Source organism: Capricornis sumatraensis, chromosome 18, assembly GCF_032405125.1.
Source record: "Capricornis sumatraensis isolate serow.1 chromosome 18, serow.2, whole genome shotgun sequence".
Taxonomy (NCBI): Eukaryota; Metazoa; Chordata; class Mammalia; order Artiodactyla; family Bovidae; genus Capricornis; species Capricornis sumatraensis.
Window position 1 is genome coordinate 74151726 of NC_091086.1, and position 22101 is coordinate 74173826.

At 44.6% G+C, this 22101-nt stretch overlaps 1 protein-coding gene across 1 annotated transcript in view; it reads right to left on the minus strand.

Moving 5' to 3' along the window:
* ADAMTS16 (ADAM metallopeptidase with thrombospondin type 1 motif 16) overlaps positions 1 to 22101 on the minus strand; it is a 173280-nt gene that overhangs the window by 126648 nt on the left and 24531 nt on the right. Inside the window, exon 3 of the mRNA XM_068990533.1 lies at positions 1064 to 1343. Coding sequence (XP_068846634.1) covers positions 1064 to 1343 — 280 coding nt within the window. The remainder of the gene's footprint in view (positions 1 to 1063; positions 1344 to 22101) is intronic.

Here is a 22101-nt window from a genome sequence, read left to right on the forward strand (position 1 = left end):
CTCCTCCCCGTCTGCACAGACTCAGGAAGCCACTGCCGGTCAGTGAACCCTGTTCTGATGCTCACTCAGCTGGACTTCCCTGACCCTCTCACCCTCCTGTTCGCTCTCCTTGTGTTCAACACTGTTCTTCATGCTGCCTCCCCTAAGACCCCGCCCAGTTGGGTCAGTTTGGGACGAGATTTTTGAGACCGTCTGAATGTAGTTTGAGGCTGATTTACAGGACGTGTGTTCAGGTGACACACGGGTGCAAACAGGTCAGCCGCGCTTGTTCTTCTGTCATAGGTGCCAAGTGATTCTGGGTCATTCTCTCTTCTCTGCAGTGTGTTATGGAGCCCCTGCATGTGCCCACACTTATGTGAGGGTGCTGGCCCAGCGGCCAATGAAGCTAAGCAGCAGAGAGAGGTGGGCTTCCAGAAGTGCCTTGGGGAAGGTTTGCTATTAATAACTAAAGCCATGCTTGAGGGGAAAGCTGAAGCAGAGGACAAGTTCAGAAAACACTGAACTCCTATTCTTGAGTCTGTGAGAGCTTCCTGCATAAAACATAAGCATCATTTCTCTTCCTAAATGTTCATGACACAAACAAAGAGGACTTCGATAAAGCCTTGGTAAAAAATTGTAGGTAAATTACACCATGCATCCTGTGTCTTCCGACATGATGAGTGAAGTATATAAACCTGCCTAGGGATAACTCACCTCAGTGGGAAAAGCATGTCAGCTTTAACAAATCTAGACCTCAAAAATATAGTTACTGGGTAGAGACACCAGGATTCCTTTGAAGATGTCTGGTAGAGGAGTCTACATTTCTGTGACTCATGTCATTTAGTCTGCCCAGGGAACAGCTCTTAAAATTAAAAAAAAATACCTTTATCCATATGCCATGGAAAGATGTTTTATCCTGAACATCCAGACGATGGGTTCTCTTTGGAATCATCACTTAGGATTAGCAAAGGTGGTCAATAAATTTCACCTCGAGGGAAGACTACTTTGAAGAAAATTAAAAATACTCCAGTGTCTTACTTAACATCCTAATCATTAAATTACAAAAAGAATCATCCTTACATACATTTCTTGCGTCTTCCACAGAAATGCTGCTTTTGTGGGTGCCTGAAGCTGAAGCCGTGTGGAGACTGATCTTCGTGGTGGAAGAGATGATGGTTTTCCAGCCCCCACTTTTTCTCCATCATCGCGGCCCGGTGGGGCCCCACGGCCAGGGGCTCAGTGGATCTCTTGTACAGGATGTGGGAGGGAGGCCTGCCCCCCGTGGAGTCACTGGGGCTCCCTGCCAGGTGTGAAGGGAGGGGCTTCAGGAAGTAGTCCGCTTCCTGGGTTCTTATCATGCCCGACTGCAGAAGAGAGAGGGAGAAAGAAGGTGCATCGCTGCTTTGTCATCTGCTCACAAACATGCTGTTCCCTCCAGGGAGAAACTTGGAATGGGAAATGACAACCCACCCCAGTATTCTTGACTGGAGAATTCCATGGACAGAGGAGCCTGGAGGGCTACAGTTCATGGGGTCACAAAGAGTCAGAGAAACACACACACACACACAGTTCCCTCCAGGGAGAACCCACGTGGAAAAGGGTCGCATAGGGGGCTGAGGATTAGGGGAGGAGGGGTCCACTACTAAGCCCTTTCCACCCATCTTTTCAGAAACAGTGGTGTGGAGGTCAAAGGATTTGACTCTTGGAGCAGAGAGAGATCTCACAGCACACCACGGTCAGGTCCTTCACTGGAAAAAATGGAGGAGAAAGCACACACCCAGCCCTAGATAGTAATACGGGCTGGGGTGGGTGGGGGAGCTCCCAAATAAAGACATAAATTTATAAACCCAATATAGTCAGCTGGTCCCTTCTAGTTTTATGCACTATTCATTGAAGAAGGCCTTCTTGTCTCCCCTTGCTATTGTTTGAACTCTTCATTTACTTGAATGAAACTTTCCATTTCTCCCTTGCTTTTTGCATCTCTTCTCTAGAAGAAAACAACAGAAGAGGAAAGCTTAGAGATCTCTTCAGGAAATTTGGAAACATGAAGGGACCGTTTCACCCAAAGATGGTGACAATAAAGGACAAAACCAATAGAGACCTAGTAGATGCTGAAGAGATCAAGAAGAGATGGAAAGAACACACAGAAGAGCTGTACAAAAAAGATCTCAATGGACCAGATTATTATGGTGGTGTGGTCAGTCACCCAGAGCCAGACATTCTGGAGTGGGAAGTCAAGTGGACCTTAGGAAAAACTGCTGCTAATAAAGCTAGTGGATGTGATGGAATTCCAGTAGAACTATTCAAAACCCTAAAGGATGATGCCATCAAGGTGTTGCATTCAATATGTCAGCAAATCTGGAAAGCCCAGCAGTGGCCACAGGACTTGAAAAAGGTCAATCCTCATCACAGTTCCCAGGAAGGGTAGTACTAAAGGATGTTCTAACCATTGCACAATTGCACCCATCTCCCTTGCTAGTAAGATCGTGCTTAAAATCTTGCATGCTAGGCTTCAGCATTATGCAAACCAAGAACTTCCAGATGTCCAAGATGGGTTTAGAAAAGGCAGAGGAACCAGAGATCAAATTGCCAATATTCACTGAATCATAAAGAAAGCAAGGGAATTCCAGAAAAATATCTATCTCTGTTTCATTGACTACACTAAAGCCTTTGGCTGTGTGGATCATAACAAATTGTGGAAAGCTCTTAAAGAGTTGGGAATACCAGACCATCCTACCTGTCTCCTGAGAAACCTGTATGTGGGTCAAGAAGCAACAGTTAGAACCATGTACGGAACAACTGATTGGTTCAGGATTGAGAAAGGAGTATGACAGGGCTGTCCTCGGTCACCCTGTTTTTTTAACCTATACGCTGAGCACATAATGAGAAATGCCGGGCTGGGTGAGTTACAAGCTGGAATCAAGATAGGTGGGAGAAACATCAACAACCTCAGATACACGGATGGTATCACTCTAAAGGCAGAAAGTGAAGAGGAACTAAAGAACCTCTATATGAGAGAGGAGAGAGTCAGCTTAAAACTAAATATTAAAAAACTAAGATCACGCCACCTGGCCCCACTACTGGATGGCACACAGAAGGGGAAAGTGTGGAAGTAGTGACAGATTACCTCTTCTTAGGCTCCAAAATCACTGTGGATGGTGACCGGAGCCATGAGATCAGAAGACAACTGTTTCTGGAAGGAAAGCAATGACAAACCTAGACAGTGTGTTGAAAAGCAGAGACATCACTCTGCAGACAAAGGTCTGTGTAGTCAAGGCTATGGTCTGCCCAATGGTCATGTACGGTTGTGAGAGCTGGACCATAAAGAAGGCAGAGTGCCAAAGAATTGATGCCTTTGAACTGTGGTGCTGGAGTAGACTCCTGAGAGTCCCTTGGACTGCAAAGAGATCAAACCAGTTAATCCTAAAGGAAATCAGTCCTGAACATTCATCAGAAGGATTGATGCTGAAGCTGAAGCTCCAGTATTTTGGTCATTTGATGAGAACAGGTGACTCACTGGAAAATTTCCTGATGCTGAGAAAGATTGAGGGCAGAAGGAGAAGAGGGTAACAAGAGGATGAGATGGCTGGATGGCATCACTAATGCAATGGACATGAACTTGGGCAAACTCTGGGAGTTGGTGAGGGACAGGGACGCCTGGTGTGCTGCAGTCAGTCCATGGGGTTGCAAAGAGTCAGATGTAACTGGGCAACGGAAGGAACGAACAGATATAGTCAGTAGCAAAACTCTATTCAAACCTGAATATGAGGTGACACTTTCTATAAAAGCACAACAATGAAATCAATCCAGCAGGAAGCAAAGAGGAATAGTTTAGGGAATCGGGGAGATCTTTCTAAACAGGGTACTTGGGAAATAGAAAAGAATTGATTATCAAAGTAGAAAAAATGTACAGTATAACAGACAGTGAAGCAAAACGGCAAAAACAGCTTAAGTGAGAGAAAACAGAGACCACCTTTTACGTTTAGAGAGACAAGGGCTTTCCGAGTTGATAACTGTTGGGAGAAATGAGAACAGACTGTCGGTGTGACCCCGGGAAAGGGTGAGCTGGGGCCCCGCCTGGCTCATCTGTCAACACTGAAAATATATCATTTGATTCCAGGATTTTAACCCTTTGGAATTCTTGCGTAATTTATTTTTAGTTGAAGGGTAATTATTTACAATATTGCAGTAGTTTCTGCCATGCATCACCATGAATCAGCCACAGGCATGCATATGTCCCCTCCCTCTAGAACCTCCCTCCCACCTCCCACTCCATCCCACCCCTCTTAGGTTATCGCAGAGCATGAGGTTTGAGCTTGTGTGATACAAGCAAATTCCCACCAGCTATCTATTTTACATATGGATTGCATATGTTTCAATGCTATTCTCTCTATTCTTCCCTAGAGCTTATCATACAGAGTGAAGCAAGTCAGAAAAAGAAAAACAGCTATCATAATATTGCCAAATGCTTCTAGCAGGCACGCCCCCAGTATTGATACATATTTGTGAATGTATAATATAGTCACTGTATATAATCATTTTAAAGTACAGACAAAACAAATTAATAACAAAAATAAATAATGCTTATCAATTAGTTCAGAGTGATTTTTAAGGTACATTTTTTGTATTTGGAGAGTATATAACCACTTTAAAAGGCCAGTTAATTATGTCCTGATGATAATCTTAAGTAAACAGCTTTGTGTGAGCTCCTAAGACAATGGGCAACACTTCCTGCACTACACCTTATTTATCGCAGACACCCTGGAAGGTTAGTATCACTCGGCTCTTCCTCCAATGGACAAGGAAATACAGAGTCTGGCTGATTAAATAACATATTCAAGGTAACTTGGGAAAGTATAAGAATTTGAACAAAATCAGAGTAAGTTCAAAACCTGTAAGGTTTAGGCTTATAATGTCGGGTTCCCAGAAGCTGTTAATTTTTTTTTAAGTGTATGCTGCTACTGCTGCTGCTGCTCAGGCGCATCAGTTGTGTCCGACTCTGTGCGACCCCATAGATGGCAGCCCAGCAGGCTCCTCCATCCTTGGGATCCTCCAGGCAAGAACACTGGAGTGGGTTGCCATTTCCTTCTCCAATGCATGAAAGTGAAAAGTGAAAGTGAAGTCGCCCCGTCATGTCCGACTCTTAGCGACCCCATGGACTGCAGCCCGCCAGGCTCCTCCATCCATGGGATGCTCCAAGCAAGAGTACTGGAGTGGGCTGCCATTGCCTTCCCCTTAAAAGTGCATAATAAAGTATATAGTGTGATTCCAAATGTGTTCATTTTTTTTAAGTGTGCATCTCCACTTGAAGTATTTTCCTAGAAGGCTAATGGCAAATTGCCGAAGCTGGTTCTGTTCAGGGAGAGGAAGTCAAGGAAGAGGGATGTAAGGAGAGAATTCCACGTCCATGTTTACAGCTTTAGGCATTACTCAAGTTTGTAAACTCTGTGCGCACCTTACCTTAAACATATCAACGGCATTGCTGGGTTGTAGGATGACAGATGAGCTTTCAAAATCCTTGTGAGTGTTTTTAAAATACCTTTGTAATTTTAGAATACAGTTAACTATTCCTACAGAACTATTAAGGTATTGCTTAGCATTCTCCAATATAGTGTTATAAGACTGCTGATATTTTCCTAATTATTTTCTTAATTCAGCACGTGATTAGCACTTTCTAGGTACTCAGAGACACAGGTGCTTGGGTGCCTGTTCTCAGTGAACCTCTGATTTAGGACCTGAGGCTGACCCTCATCTGGGGGGACCCAGTGCCCATCACCGCCTACCAAACTCAGTTCTGTGGGTGCTGAGCTGTCCTGCATGGGTCTGAGTGTTTGCACAGGGTGGGATGACAGGCGCGGAGAAGCCCTTCTCGGATCGCGGGAAAGTGTCAAATGCAGCTCTCAGGGACAGGAGGGTGGGGTGGACACAAAAGAGAGGGGAGACCAGGCTTATCGTGCATTCAGAGGTGAAGCCCAGGCCCCAGTGCTCCTGCAGGTGGGGAAGGGGGAGACCAGACAGTGCACGTGTGCTTAGTTGCTCGGTCGTGTCCGACTTTGTGACCCTGTGGACTGTAGCCTGCCAGGCTCCTCTGTCCATGGAATTCTCCAGGCAAGAGTACTGGAGCGGGCTGCCATTTCCTCCCCAGGGGAAGAGAAGGTTAACAGCAGTAACTGATCAGTGAAGCCATCAGCACCTTGGGGGGTAGACCTCCCAGGGCAGAAATGCCAGCCTGCAAGGAAAGGTGAAATCCTTGGAATGTACGCTGCGGATCCAGGTGGTGGAGGAGGAGGGCTGGGGAGGCTGTCACTGGTGCTCTCCGTGGATGCCTGGGAAACCTTTTTGGCTAAGCACTCTACCAACTAAACTAGAACAGACAGTACTTTAACATCTGCAGGGCTATCAAGGAAAAGTCAAGTGTGGGATTAAATCAAAGCTGGAGCCAGGTGGGTTTCATCCTGTTGGCAATTAAACTAACTCAGGAGTGGCAGGAGCAGTTATGGGTGTGTTCAGCCTTGTGTGATGACATACCCAGGGCTTTCCACACTTGCAACTAGTCGAAGTGTTACATTAAAAAACAGTAATTTTTTTTTCCTTAAAAAACCTTTTTCAAATATGCAAATAACATCTTACTCTTGAAATCACCCTGAAAATACGAACGGCTCCTGTGGGTTCTCTAGAGTCAATGACGTCCAGCATCTCTGATTCGAGCCCAGATGGACTTACAGAGAACAGAGAGATGAGTCTGATACCCATTATTCGATTCTAACAGTATGATCTTTGTGCCTTTGGATGAGTTACTCATTCCCTCTGCGCTGTTTTGTCCTCTAGGGAGTGGCTACAAAGAGCCATTTGCCATGAGTTTGTAAGACTTAACACTAATATGTACTTAAATACATAGCTGAACGCTCAGTTGTGTCTGACTCTTTGTGACCCCATTGACTATACAGTACATGAAATTCTCCAGACCAGAATACTGGAGTGGGTAGCCTTTCCCTTCTCCATGGGATCTTCCCAACTCAGGGATCGAACCCAGGTCTCCCACATTGCAGGCGGATTCTTTACCAGCTGAGCCACAAGGGAAATCCATTTAAAATACATGACCTCCAGTAAATAAGCAAAAAAAAAAAAAAAAAAAAAAAAAGATTTGCTGCATAAATGAAAAAAAGAATGCAGATACCATGCTTCAGCCTGAAGATCTATGATTCCCTTTGGATAACGCAGGGGGTTTCTGGCAGATGGTTCACTCTACAGTACAAGATGCCTCTGAAGCCTGTGTGTGGGTGTATCCCAACAATATCATCACCCCAAACACACCTTGGCTCCTGGCTTGCTGCACCGGCCTTTCTGGCTTACTCCCCTAAAACACTTGGGTTCTGTGACCGCTGTTCCAGATTCAAACCCATCTCCTTTCTCCCCTGGCTTCATTCTGGGTGGCCCAGAGGACCAGACTGTCAGGCAAGAGTGACCTCCACCCCTGCACCCGAAGGACTTCTGAATGTTCACTAACGTGTTTATGCTTGTTTCATTTATAATTCAGTCTGAGACACAGTATTCTGTGTTTAAGTAATCCCCATGTTCATTAAATACATAGAATAAAATAACTGATAACACTGATATTTTGATATTCCTCGATAATCAATACACAATGAAAAATACAAGAGGAGAAGTGACTCCACTGTCTTGCTGCATTATTAGTTTGCAAGCTTATTTAAATGATTACATAAATTGTGGAAGATTAATGTTTTCTTCTTATCAAAGCTTTTCTTCACTGAATCAAGAATTTTTACTCAGAGGCTCATAAAATGTCTGGTGTACACCTGCCCACAGTCACCACTGGGAGGTCAGCTGGGTGGATTATTAACCGGGCTGCAGAAAAGGTCAACATCCCCCAGACATCACAGGGGAGCTCTCCAGATGCCTGCATCTCTCGTCGCCAGCTCTGTAAATCATTTGACACTGGGAAACTCAACACTAGAACTGCATTTATAAGAAGAGGAAGAGCAAGTGCCTTGTCAGTGATGAGAATGGGCAGCTCCTCAGACTCACAGACACAAACAACAAAGTCATGGTTTATCTACAACAAAGTAGACAACCAGTGACTGGGAGGGGCGATATAAGGGCAGAGGATTAAGAGGTACAAGTATTATAAAGTAAGCTACGAGGATATATTGTACAACGTGGGGAATACATCCAATAATCTATAATAACTATAAGCAGAGTATAACCTTTAAAAATTGTGAATCACTATACTGAACACTTATATTGCATAGCAACGATATTCAAGGACAAGAAAATTTAAAAAAAAGAAAAATGCTGCTTCTGAGCAATGTGAGTAAAGAACCAGCCACTGAAGCTTGAAAGTAGGATGTTTACTGTGTTATATTTGTTGCTATTCGCCCTTAAAGGTTGATAGACTTTTATTTAAGGGTGCTTCCCAGGTAGCTCAAATGGTAAGAATCTGCCTGCAATGCAGAGACCTAGGTCCAATCCCTGGGTTGGGAAGATCCCCTGGAGGAGGGAATGGCAACCCACTCCAGTATTCCTGCCTGTGGAATTCCATGGACAGAGGAGCCTGGCGGGCTACAGTCCATGGGTTGCAGAGAGTCAGACACGATTGAGTGACACACACACACACATACACACACAGACTTTTATTAGTGTATATCTATTTAGAAAAGTTCTCTGTAAAAGTTGTGTGAGTCAAAAAACAAAGTGTAAATTAGGAAGTGATGAGCCTGGTGGGGCATGCACGTGGTGTAAGGGAATCCCCACTGGACTGGGGCCAGGCTGATCTAGGGCGACAAGAGCTCGAGAGCTAGCTATCGGTCAACACAGGGGAAAAGTGATCTAGCTCATTAGAAGAAACACGCATTTCAGTTCCAAGTCATTTCACTTTTTACTCAACTTCGTTGCCATTTCTCCCCAGATGTGGTTTGTCTGGACTATTCTGCTCATTCTAGTCTTCTTGGTGACGTTTCTAAAGCACAAGACAAATGCAGCATTTATGGGTCTCACACTTTGTCTCGGGCACCATCTATGTGGCTGCTACTGCCCTAGCTGTTTTGCTTTATTTATTATCTTATCCTAACAACAAACATACGAAGTGAGAGTCACAATTCCCATTTAAAGGAATGGGACACTAAATGCAGACATTTGCCCAAGACTGAAAAGCTAGGAAGCAGGGTAGCTAAGGGTAAAACTGAGTCTGAGTAACTCAGATTTCAGAGAAGGCAATGGTAGCCCACTCCAGTACTCTTGCCTGGAAAATCCCATGGATGGAGGAGACTGGTAGGCTCCATGGGGTGGCTAAGAGTCGGACACAATTGAGCGACTTCTCTTTCACTTTTCACTTTCATACATTGGAGGAGGAAATGGCAACCCACTCCAGTGTTCTTGCCTAGAGAATCCCAGGGATGGGGGAGCCTGGTGGGCTGCTGTCTATGGGGTCACGCAGAGTCAGACACGACTGAAGTGACTTAGTAGCAGCAACAGCAACTCAGATTTACATGCCACTGTTAGCATACCATGTTACTTCTCTACCACCATGTACCCTGGAGAGTAATACCAATGGTTGTGGTCACTGAGAGTGAACTTGACTTAGTTGTAAATGTATATTGCAAACACTAGAGCTAAAAAAAAATTTTTTAAAGTATAACTGATATGCTAAAGAAGGACATAAAATATGATTATAAAAATGCTAAATTAAAATCACAAATAGAAGAAAAACAGTTGAAGGCAAAACATGAATAATGAACAAAGTCATCGGTAGAAAACTGTAACATATATAGTAGACATTAATTCAGTTACATCCACTTTGACTGTCAATGGTTCAATGTACCAGTTAAAATACAGAGATTGTCACAGGTCAGAAAACATGATCCAACTATGTGCTGTCTACAAGAAACCCATTTAAAATATAAAGACACTTATAAATTAACAGTAAATAGATGCAAAAATATACCTTGATAACACTAATCAAAAAAAGCAAGAGAACTATATTAATTTCAGAAAGAGCAGACTTCAATGTAAGAAAAGTTATTAGAAACTAAGCGGGAAATTAAATAATGATAAAGGAGTCAGCACTCTAAGAAGATGCAACGATTCTTAATACATACGTACTTAACAACTTAACTACATGAAGCCAAGTCTGGTAGAACTGAAAGGAGAAATAGGTGAATGCACTATGGTAGTTGGAGACTTCATTGCTCCTCTTTCAGAAATGGACAGATTCAGCAGCAGAAAATCATGAAGGACACAGAGAACTCAACAGCTGGATGTGAACGACATCTACAGATAGGGAGCTGTCGGGCTTCCCTGGTGGCACAGTGACAAAGAATTCGCCTGCAATGCAAGAGGTGCGGGTTTAATCGATCCCTGGGTTGGGAAGATCCCCTGGAGAAAGAAATGGCAACCCACCCCAGTATTCTTGCCTGAGAAATCCCACGGATGGAGGAGCCTGGGGGACTACAGTCCATGGGGTTGCAAAGAGTCAGACATAACTTACCAACTAAACAACAACATAGGTTATTTCATCCAACAACATCAGAATACACTTATTTCTCAAGCTCATTTAAGATATTCATCCACATAGACCACATTTTGGGCCTTAAAACACACTGCGACAAATTTAAAAGAATGGGAATTATACAATGTCTACTCTCAAACCACAAGAGAATTACATTAGAAATCAATACAAAAAAGGAACTGGAAGATTCCTAAATAAGTAGAAATTAGACTACACACTTCTGAATAACACATGGATCACAAAGAAATTCAAGAGAAATTTTAAAATATTTTGGACTAAATTGAAATGAAAACCCAATTTATCAAAATTTGTGGGTTGCAATGAAATGCTAAAAGGGTAATTTATGATACTGAATGCAGACATTAGAAAATAAGGAAATTCTAAAATCAATAATTTAGGTTTCTGGCACAGGAAACTGGAAAAAGAAGAGTGAATTAAATGCACTGTAAGAAGAAGAAGAAAAGAAATAATAAGAATTAGAGCATAAATCAATAAAGTAGAAAACAGGAAATCAATAGAGGTAGACCAAAGAAGCCACGAGTGGACTGTTTAAAATTGCAAGATGTTCTCAGGCTGCACTTAGAGAAATTTGAAGTTCTAAATGCTTTCCTTTAAAGAAAATAAAGAAAATAAACCAACCAAGTATTAACTCAAAAGGTTTTTAAAATTGCAATGAATGGCTACCTAGAAACCAGAAAAAACTTATTAAAAATAAATTCAGAATAAATGAATCAGTAACTACTAAAAGAATGTGGTTATTAAATTGAAAAAGCCTAATAAAGTCAAGATCTGGTTTTTGGATCAAAACGGGTATACCTCATGAAAAACAATGAATATGAAAAAAATTAAGAACATAGATAAACCTAATAGGCCATGGCAGTTATTTGTAAAGGCAGATCAAATCTCTCTTTGAGCTTAAATGTTATTTTTCATTAGCAAATTCTGGGGTTCAGCTTTCAATTTTATGACCTCTTTCAGGTCAATTTATTACAAGGATTTTAATCTCTCCTAGAGGAAAACTTCTAGATAGGTGCTCTTCCAAATGGTGGCCACTAATTTTAATTAACATTGAAGAAAATTAAAAATTCACTTCTCCAGCTGCTCAACAGTCAATTTTGAACAAATTAATATCAATTCAAGTTTAAAAGGTAGTCTTGCCATTGCTCAATAGTCACATGTGACTAGCTGCTCCCATACTGGACATCACAGATAATAATATTAATCCACAAAATTTTATGGAAGAACACTGTTCCAGAACAACTGGTAATTAACAAATCTTTGGGGGCTTACTTCTTAAGACTGGTCTCCTAATTCATGAGAGTTGGCTACATTGCTCGTCTGTAATAGGTAGTACATATCACATAATTAGGAACATTCTTATAAATCACATCCACTAGCATCTTTATAAGAGTTTGCCAGCTACAAATCAGAACATGTCCTAGACTGATGCTTAGTAAGACTGCCTTTGGTTGACACGAAAGTATCTGAACTAAAAACAGCTCAAACTTAAACTCTCAGATCCTGTGTTTCTCTGTATATTCCCAAGACACAACAAGAAATGTCTATGCAAATAGTCTTTTGGTCAAGGCAATGGATACATTGCTGCTACCTAATGTAATAAAAATACCATGGATTAAACACTCCAGCAGATTCATTTACAGAGTTGTGCAACACTGAGACATGAATTTGATCCTGAGGAAATTCACAAATCCTCTCATCCAAGAAATGTGCAATATTGTATATTCATTAATTCATTCATTTAATGCACTCATTTAATTAATTCATTCAATTAATTGTATATTATGAGCTGGGCACTCTCTTGTCTTAAAGAGACGGGAATACCAGACTAGTTTACCTGCCTCCGGAGAAACCTATATGCAGGTCAAGAAGCAACAGTTAGACCCAGACATGGAAAAACAGACTGGTTCCAAATTGGGAAAGGAGTATGTCAAGGCTGTATATTGTCACTCTGCTTATTTAACTTATATGCAGAGTACATCACGTGATGTGCTGGACAGGATGAAGCACAAACTGGAATCAACATTGCAGGGAGAAATATCAATAACCTCAGATATGCAGATGACACCACCCTTATGGCAGGAAGCAAAGAGGAACTAAAGAGCCTCTTGATGAAAGTGAAAGAGGAGAGTGAAAAGGAAAAAGCTGGCTTAAAACTCAACATTCAAAAAATTAAGATCATGGCATCTGGTCTTATCACTTCACAGCAAATAGATGGGGAAACAGTGGAAACAGTGACAGATTTTGTATTTTGGGGCTCCAAAATCACTGGAGATGGTGATTGCAGCCATGAAATTAAAAGACGCTTGCTCCTTGAAAGAAAAGTTATGACAAACCTAGACAGCATATTAAAAAGTAGAGACGTTACTTTGCCTACAAAGGTCTGTCTAGTCAAAGCTATGGTTTTTCCAGTAGTCATGTATGGATGTGAGAGTTGGACCATAAAGAAGGCTGAGTGCCAAAGAATTGATGCTTTGGAACTATGGTGTTGGAGAAGAAGACTCTTGAGAGTCCCTTGGACTGCAAGGAGATCCAACCCGTCCATCCTAAAGGAAATCAGTCTTGACTATTCATTGGAAGGACTGAAGCTCCAATCCTTTGGCCACCTGATGTGAAGAGCCTACTCACTGGAAAAGACTCTGATGCTGGGAAAGACTGAGGGTGGGAGGAGAGGGGACGACAGAGGATGAGATGGTTGGATGGCATCACTGACTCAATGGACATGAATTTGAGCCAACTCTGGGAGATAGTGAAGGACAGGGAAGCCTGGTGTGCTGCAGTTCATGCAGTCGCAGACAGTCGGGCGCAACTGAGCAACTGAACAGCAATGACGATGTATACACATCATTACATCCATCTGTGTATGGGTGTGTGCATACTCAGTGTCTGACTCTGTGCAACCCTATGGCCTGTAGTCTACCAGTCTTCTCTATCCACAGAATTCTCCAGGCAAGAATACTGGAGTGGGTTGCCATTTCCTTTTCCAGGGGACCTTCCTGACCCAGGGATCAAACCTGTGTCTCCTGCATTGGCAGGTGGATTCTTTACTAATGAGCCACTTGGGGAGCCCACACATGTCTTTATACATTTATCCAAATCCAGAGAACGTATATCACCAAGAGTGAACCGTAACATAAACCATGTACTTTGGTGATTATAAGATGTCAACAGACGTTCATCAGTTCTGACAAATGTACCACCTGGTGAGCGATGTTGACGATGGGGGTGGGCGGTGCGTGTGTGTCAGCAGGGCGTGTATGGGAATTCTGTGGACTTCATTTTGCTGTGTCCTGCTAAAATTGCTCTGAAAATAAACACTGTTAGAACATAACTCAGAAGGAAGAAGAACACCAGGAGTGTAGGAGAGGGGGTTTCAGTCTTAGGGTGGCCAGGAAGGCCTCATTGAGAAGGTGCATTTCAGCCAAGCCCTGATGGGCAAGGAGTCGTGAGGGTTCCAGGGGGAAGGCTGCAGGCCTGGCAAGGGAGACAGCCACTCCAGCGGGCCTGTGGCCCAATGCCGCATCAGTAGACGCTATGTTCGTGGCAAAACATCTACATGTGATAGACTCACCAACGAACAATGTTAACAATCATTCAGCAGGGCCTTGCTTGGATTGCACAGGCTTTTGAGGAGGCCTCTTGTGGCCCATCAGAAAGAGGGGACACATAAAGATCCTTCTGGCATGTCCACCTCCAGCTTCTCCCGTAGAGGGCTACGCTTACTGTCTGCCGCTTCCACTCTTGCCCTCCTTCTGAGGTTTCCTCTGCTCGTTTGGAGGAAAGAAGAAGCATCAACCAGATCACTGACTACATACAACCTTGCAGTTGCATCTTCTGATTAGAGAGCACAGTCCTGGAGCCTCCCCTGCTCCAGCCTGTGTTGATTTCCTTCCAGGCAATGCTCTTGCCACCTGCCCTGGGCTCAGGACCCTCTGCTGCGCCTGCTATCCTGCAGTCTCAGCAGCACCTGGACACCCTCTGGCCTAAGAATCTGGGTGCCCACTTGTCCTGCTTCCTATGTACACCTGCACAGACCTCCACCAGCCTGGCTCTTCCTCCCCTCTCAGTCTGGAGTGACAGGGGGAGGTGTGGGGCCTTGCTGGCCCTGGTGTCACTCTTAAGGGCAGAGCAGATGTTAAACCCAGCCTCGTGATATGTGCTGCACTGATTCAATGGCCAGCGGTCACCACTGAGGTCCAAGCTCAGGTTCAAGTCCTGACTCCACCTCTCTTCCCAGGGCAAGCATGTGTATGTGCGTGTGTTTACTTGTGTGTGTCCTGAGTGTTCTAGTGTGAGCTGCTCAATCATGTCTGACTGTTTGCAACCTCATGAACTGTAGTCCAGCAGGCTCCTCAGTCCATGGAATTCTCCAGGCAAGAATACTGGAGTGGGTATCCATTCCCCTCTCTTAAGGGATCTTCCCAACCCAGGAATCGAACCGAGGCTTCCTGCATTGGCAGGTGGATTCTTTACCAGCTGAGCCTCCTGAGACCTAGTTCCTATCTTTGCAAATACAGGACAATATCTACAGCTATTTCCCAAACTGACTATGCAGATTAAATCTATACACTTCAGAGGTGGCCAGGCTTCCCTTGTGGCTCAGCTGGTAAAGAATCCAGCTGCAAGGGCAGAGACCTGGGTTTGATTCCTGGGTTGGGAAGATCCCCTGGAGAAGAAAAAGGCTACCCACTCCAGTATCCTGGCCTGGAGAATTCCGTGGGCTGTTTAGTCCATGGAGTCACAAAGAGCTGGACACGATTGAGTGACTTTCACTTCAAAGGTGGTCAAAAAACAGTACTTTAATGATGTCCATCAAGATCCTAGCAGATACCGTGGAAGAATGGGGGCAGCACCTCACTTGGAAAGCTGCAGAGAGAAGAAGCAGAGAGTGTGCAGGGCTGGGCAGGTTGGCAAAGAAAGACCAACAGGCCAAGAGCAGCTCGGGAGGGTCCCAGCAGAGCCGGTCAGCCGTGGCTACAGTCAGGCAGAGAAGTCGCCAGAGTCGCGAGGCGGGGCAGGCACACATGTTTCTCATCAGAGGCCCCGGGGCCCCGGGGTGTTGTCACCTGGATCCCCGAGCCATTGCTGAAATCACCCTGGTTTTTCCGCACACACTCAATCCGTCCCAGTGGATGATCTGGGCACCACCCTCCCCCCCCACCCGCCCCCCACAACAACCTCAACAGCGGCAGGCTGCTAGCTCTGGGAGGCTTCTGTTATGAGCTCATCAAGCTGACGCTTAGCTCATGAATCAGCTGGTTTTTCTATTTAATTGGCAGCTGGGGTATTTCCCTTCCCAGCTGGTCTTGGTGTTGATATCTAGTCTCTCACAACAGTGCCCTTTAAGTTCTGGGCTGCAGGACGGTGACATCATGTTTCTCTGAGTGTGTTAAGTCCCTTCAGTGGGTCCGACTCTTTGCGACCTCATGGACTGTAGCCCACCAGGCTCCTCTGTCCATGGGATTCTCCAGGCAAGGATGCTGGAGTGAGTTGCCGTGCCGTCCTCCAGGGATCTTCCTGACCCAGGGATTGAGCCTGCGTCTCTTATGTCTCCTACATTGGCAGGTGGGTTCTTTATCCCTAGTGCCCCCGTGAAGCCTTAATCATCTTAATATTGATGCCATTCTGCCTATCACACCGCTGCCTCTGTCCCAGGGACTGGGATACCATCTTCTTACCAGTAATCCTCAGAACAGATCGGCAGCTACATTTCTGCAGACAAAGAAACAGGGACGCTCAGAACCCAAATATCCGTCAACCAGTGAATGGATAAACAAGATGTGGTGCGTCCTTACAATTGAACACTGCGGGCAATGAAAAGGGATGCAGTATGAATAAACACGGATGAATCCAACAGTGTGCGGAGTGAAGGGAGTCATACCGCGTCGTGTGACTCTGTGTCTCTGAGATGCCCAGATGAGGCTAAACCACGGAGGCAGGAAGCAGAGCTGCGGTTGCCGGGCTGGATGGGAGCAGGGAGTTACTGCTGGCACAAGGGCTCTCTCCTGGGTGAAGTGAATGGTTTAAAACTGAACCACTGTGATGGCTGCCCACCCCTGCCTGTTTACTGAAAGACCACTGAACCATGCACTTGAAGCAGTGAGGTTTTCTTAAGTGAATTATATCTCCATAAGGCACTCAGAGGGGCTTCCCTGGGGGTCCAGTGGTAAAGAATCTGCCTGCCAGTGCAGGAGACATGAGTTCGAGCCCTGGGTAGGGAAGATTCCCTGGAGGAAAAAACTGGCAACCCACTCCAGTATTCTTGCCTGGGAGAGCCCATGGACAGAGAAGCCTGGTGGGCTATGGTCCATGGGGTCGCAAAAGACGTCGGACAACTTAGCAACTAAACAACAACAACAAAGCATCTAGAAAATAAAACGAACCTGAGGCTCCAGGAGTGTGGGCTGAATGAGGGCAGCAGCCAGGATGGCTGGGCTCAACCGCCCTTTCCTTGCACACCTGGGCCTGCCTGGGTGCACACTGAAGTCATTCAGAGACGTACCCTTGCCAACAACCTGCCTGACAACCAGCACAATGCAGACTTCACGGCCCTCCAAGGGGTCAGATTCCTCACGAGCGATCACAGAGGCAGCCGATGAAGCTGAGAGACTCAGAAAGCCCAGGGGCCAGAAGCCTGGCCCAGGCGGGAGCTGTCTTCCCTGCGATCCACGTGGGGCATCATCGCAAGGCTAAATGCGAAGCCTCTGTCCACTTCACTTCACCTCACCGTTTCCATGGACTCTGTCACTAAAGATGATGAACACTGGAGATCAGTTCTTCACCTGGCTCCTCCCCGCTGCCCCTGGACTGGGCAAAGCACAAGGCAGGGGCATGAGCTTTCCATCTGAGGGGTCCCAGCTGCAGACACACAATAGGAACTTCATGTGCATCCCCCGAGGGCGCACTGGTGGGGACTGTGTATCCAGTCGGGACCCCAAAACCTGTCCATGAGAATCCTCTGAGAAGCCTGTGGAAACCCATGCTCCCATTCCCTGCCCACCGTTCTGAATCAGCAGATCTGGGTGGGGATTGTGACATGTTTAATGAGACACACCGACATGACACTGAGACACACCCAGTCTCTGTGTCTCCAAGGCCAGGGCGGGTACACCCCCACACTCACCTGGCACCTTTCACTTTCCAGCCCTGCGCTTGGGGAACAGGACCAGTGAGACCCCTGTGGGGTCAGACAGTTTTGCCAGATGTCTACTGCTTACTGAATGACTTGCCAGGACACAGTTCAACTTCACGAGAAGCTTGCTATAACTAAGCTTCCTTGTTTGCAAGCAAGTTGACATCAGCCTTGCTTGCTGTCAGAATCAATATGGCCCCATACTGGCTTTTGTAATGTAGGGCCTGGGATTGGTCATCTGAACCAAAACTGTGTGTTTGACATGACTTCTGTGACACATGTAACCTTCCAGGCAGTTTCTTTAAACATCCGTCACTATGGATACCAAATCTGACCACTCACAAATTCCAGCCTCAGTCATATGTATGACTGCACATACTCACACACATGTCAGAATCCCCAGGGGGTTATAAAAGTTAGACCCCTCCTGTTTCCAGAATGTTAACTCAAAATGCATGATCATTACAATGTGGCAATGCATATTCAAAATGGTCTATTTTAGAACGCCTTCTTTTTAAAACACATTTCCTGATTCTTTCTTTAGTTTTAAAACAGTTAACAATTACAAACAGGAATGCATTTTAATTTTAAATATTCAAATTTAGTAAAAAAGTATTTCATCTATAAAATAGAATTTGCACTTAACCAAACTAACAAGTTATACCTTGAGGTTTGTACTCTGTTCCACTATCTTGAATTTTAAACACAAATAAAAATTCTAAGTGGTCACATAAGAATAACAGACTAGAGCTAAAATATGCTACATATTCCTAAATGATTGATTGGAATAAACAATAATAGCACCATGATGTCTAAAAACAAAATAGAATGCCTTCTTAATAAGCTGCTATGAAGAACCTATTAGGCAAATACCACCTCTCTTTTCTTTTGGTAGAAATTCCCTAATAGCTCAGTTGGTAAAGAATTCACCTACAAAGCAGGCGACCCTGGTCTGATTCCTGGGTTGGAAAGATCCACTGGAGATGGGATAGGCTGCCCACTCCAGTATTCTTGTGCTTCCCTTGTGACTCAGCTTAACAATCCTCTTGCAATGTAGGAGAGCTGGGTTAGATCCCCGGGTTGTGAAGATCCTGGAGAAGTGAAAGGCTACCCACTCCAGTATTCTAGCCTGGAGAATACATGATTCTGTATACTCCATAGGGTCACAAAGAGTTGGAGTGACTTTCACAACTCACAACAAAAGCATTGAACACACTAAGGCAAAATCAGTCCGTAGGAATCTAGGGGTATTTGACACAGCACCTTCTCAAGGAGAATGCTCGCTGCAGAAAACGTGGACAGACCCAGCACTTCCAGAGAGGAAAAGCAAGAACAACAACAAAGAAGCAAGACAAACAGCAACAAATAAGGAAAAAGAAACCAGGCCAAGGCTGGTTCCTTCCTGTGATTCACAGCTCACTTCGCTCGTGGCAGATTACCTTTGCCAATCAGTGAGGGAAGGATTCAGTTCCCACGATGGCTCAGAGAAAAACCTTCAGATTAACCTGGGATTGGCTCTGTCCTCCTCTCCTACAGCCACGAGAACAGCCCAGCAACGCAGACGGAGCCTGTGGTCCTGGGGTGGCAAACAGCTATTTCAGACCATCCACCCTAGCTGGGCTTACTGCTGATTTAGCCTCCTCCGCAACTCACACTTCAATTCTGTCAACCACCAAAGAGCCCCCCGCACAGATGAGCATCACCTTCATTATTTCTGCCATAATCGTTTGTGCTCAATAACTGTATGTTAATCACGATTCAAATCCTTCTGTCATCAGTCCCTTCTCTGGGAGCCCAGCAGGGGGTGTCACGGCTCAGCTGCACCTTCACATACTTGGGAGTCTTTTGTATACATTTCAGAACAAGCACATCTAGAGAACTTGTCAAATAGATGACGGTGGATGGGGATCACCCAGCTGCCTTGAACGATGCATTCACCAGTAACTCTGTGGTGCCTTGACTCACTGACCTCTGGCATTTTCACATAAGTCATGCACATAAACAATGACTGTTAAAGACTGAGGCCCAGCCCCAAGTGACCAGTTCTACAGGTCAGCACATTGAAACCCTTCGGGGTGATCCCCATGGGAACACTCAAAATCCATGGGTCAGGCTCTGCAGAAGGGTAAGATATTGCTCACATATTGGGATTACATATTATGAATAACATCTAGATAAAAGCCCGAAATACGGAAGATGATCAGTACATCAGAACTCCATGTCTCTGATCAGATGATGGACTTGGTATTAATAGAGCAACTCTTGGACCAGTAAAGTAGTTCACACTTAGGTTACCTCCCATCCCATCTAAAAGTATAAACCAGAAAGTTAAAAAGTTTCTGGAAGGACAGTTTTTTGAACTTAGTATGAAAGAAAAGTGAAAAGTGAAAGTGAAAGTCACTCAGTTGTGTCCAACTCTTTGCCAACCCCACAGACTATACAGTCCATGGGATTCTCCAGGCCAGAATACTGGAGTGGAGATCCCCCTTCTCCAGGGGATCTTCCCGACCCAGGAATTGAACCCAGGTCTCCCACATTGCAGGTGGATTCTTTACCAGCTGAGCCACCAGGGAAGCCCACCAGGGAAATTAGTATAAATTAGTATATATGAGTATGTATGTGTGTATTCAATGGACAAAGATGATTCCTGATGAGATAGGTATTTATTTTATTCACATAAGAAATTAAAAAGAGAATGCCTGGGACCAGTTCTCAGTTATCTGCAGGTGAGACACTCATTTCTCTTGGTCAGCCTGTTACAGCTATGCTCACAGTGCTCCCTGAGGCTGCCTTTTTGCCAGTTCTCTACATGCATTTCAGCTCAACCATCTGGAAAGGAAATAATGCTATTACACACTGCTGTCATATCCATAAGAAATGCACAGTGAGTTAGGCTGAAACACAGGGACCAGCCACTATTTATGGCTAGAAATCTCTGTAGCCTTCCTTGATTAGTCTTGGATTAAAAATGCTTTAAACTATGTTCCCTGTCATCTGTCTTTATGGTCTTTCATCGCTAAATAATACAATCATGTGAGTTGTAACCACTAGAATGCTAAAAGACACAGAAGCCCCCTAAGTTCTCCGCAAGGATCACGCCATGTGAGCAAGGTTGTGCAAAACTGCACGGCTGTCCTCCATGCAAGCATCAAAGTGATTAAAGACACAGGTTTTGTACATCTAAGTTCTTCTTGTGGTGCCCAACCAGTTAGCTGACTTCAAGGAGAAAGAGGAAGAATGTCCTTGGAGGAGACAAGAGTGTGAGGGGTGGGGGACAGTTCACCATTTGTTCTCAGGTCCAATGAACATGGCTTGGATCCAGACTCTGTCCCTTATAGGATGGCAGCTTTGGGCAGGCTGAAAACTCTGTCTAATCTTTGATTCCTCTTATTCACAATGGGAACAGAGAGCCTTCTTGTATTGTTAATATATATGCAAGAGTAATGCAGTGAATCTGATTGAAGAAATACCTGGCCTGGAATTAAAGCAAGTGCTCATTTTAATATCAATATCACTCCCTATATTAATGGGTGCATTTTCATGTTATTTGAAACTATTCAAAATGCCTCATTGATGCACACTGTATATAACACACAGGCTCCTATGGTGAAAAACTTGAATGCACCTGGACTTCTCTGCAATGGAAATCTGCCTTCAATGCAAGAGACCTGGGTTCAACTCCTTTGTTGGGAAGATCCCCTGGAGAAGGGCATGGCAACCCACTCCAGTATTCTTGCCTGGAGAATCCCCATGGAGGAGGGAGCCTGGTGGGCTGCAGTTCATGGGATTGCAAAGAGTCGGACACAACTGAGCAACTAAGCACACATACCACATTTTTGCTCCATAACAACCAAAAATGGAGCACAGATTATAAGCAGGATTTTTCAAAATGATGGCTCATTGGTACCCAGGTACATTGAGCATTAGAAGAATTTTATGTTCAGATTTTTCCCCAAAACTGTGGTTCAGAAGTTGGAGGAGAGCAACTGGTAGATTAAAAGATGGTTAGTTAGCATCACTAACTCAATGGGCATGAGTTGGAGCAAATTCCAAGAGACAGTGAAGGAAAACTATGGCCAACCTAGACAGCATATTAAAAAGCAGAGACATGACTTTGCCAACCAAGATCCATCTAGTCAAGGGTATGGTTTTTCCAGTAGTCATGTATGGATGTGAGAATCAGACTATAAACAAACTTTTGCAGCCAAGAATTGATGCTTTTGAACTGTGGTGTTGGAGAAGACTCTTGAGAGTCCCTTGGACTGCAAGGAGATCCAACCAGTCCATCCTAAAGGAAATCAGTCCTGAATGTTCACTGGAAGGATTGATGCTGAAGCTGAAACTCCAATACTTTGGCCACCTGATATGAAGAGCTGACTCATTGGAAAAGACCCTGATGCTGGGAAAGACTGAAGGCAGGAGGAGAAGGAAATGACAGAGGATGAGA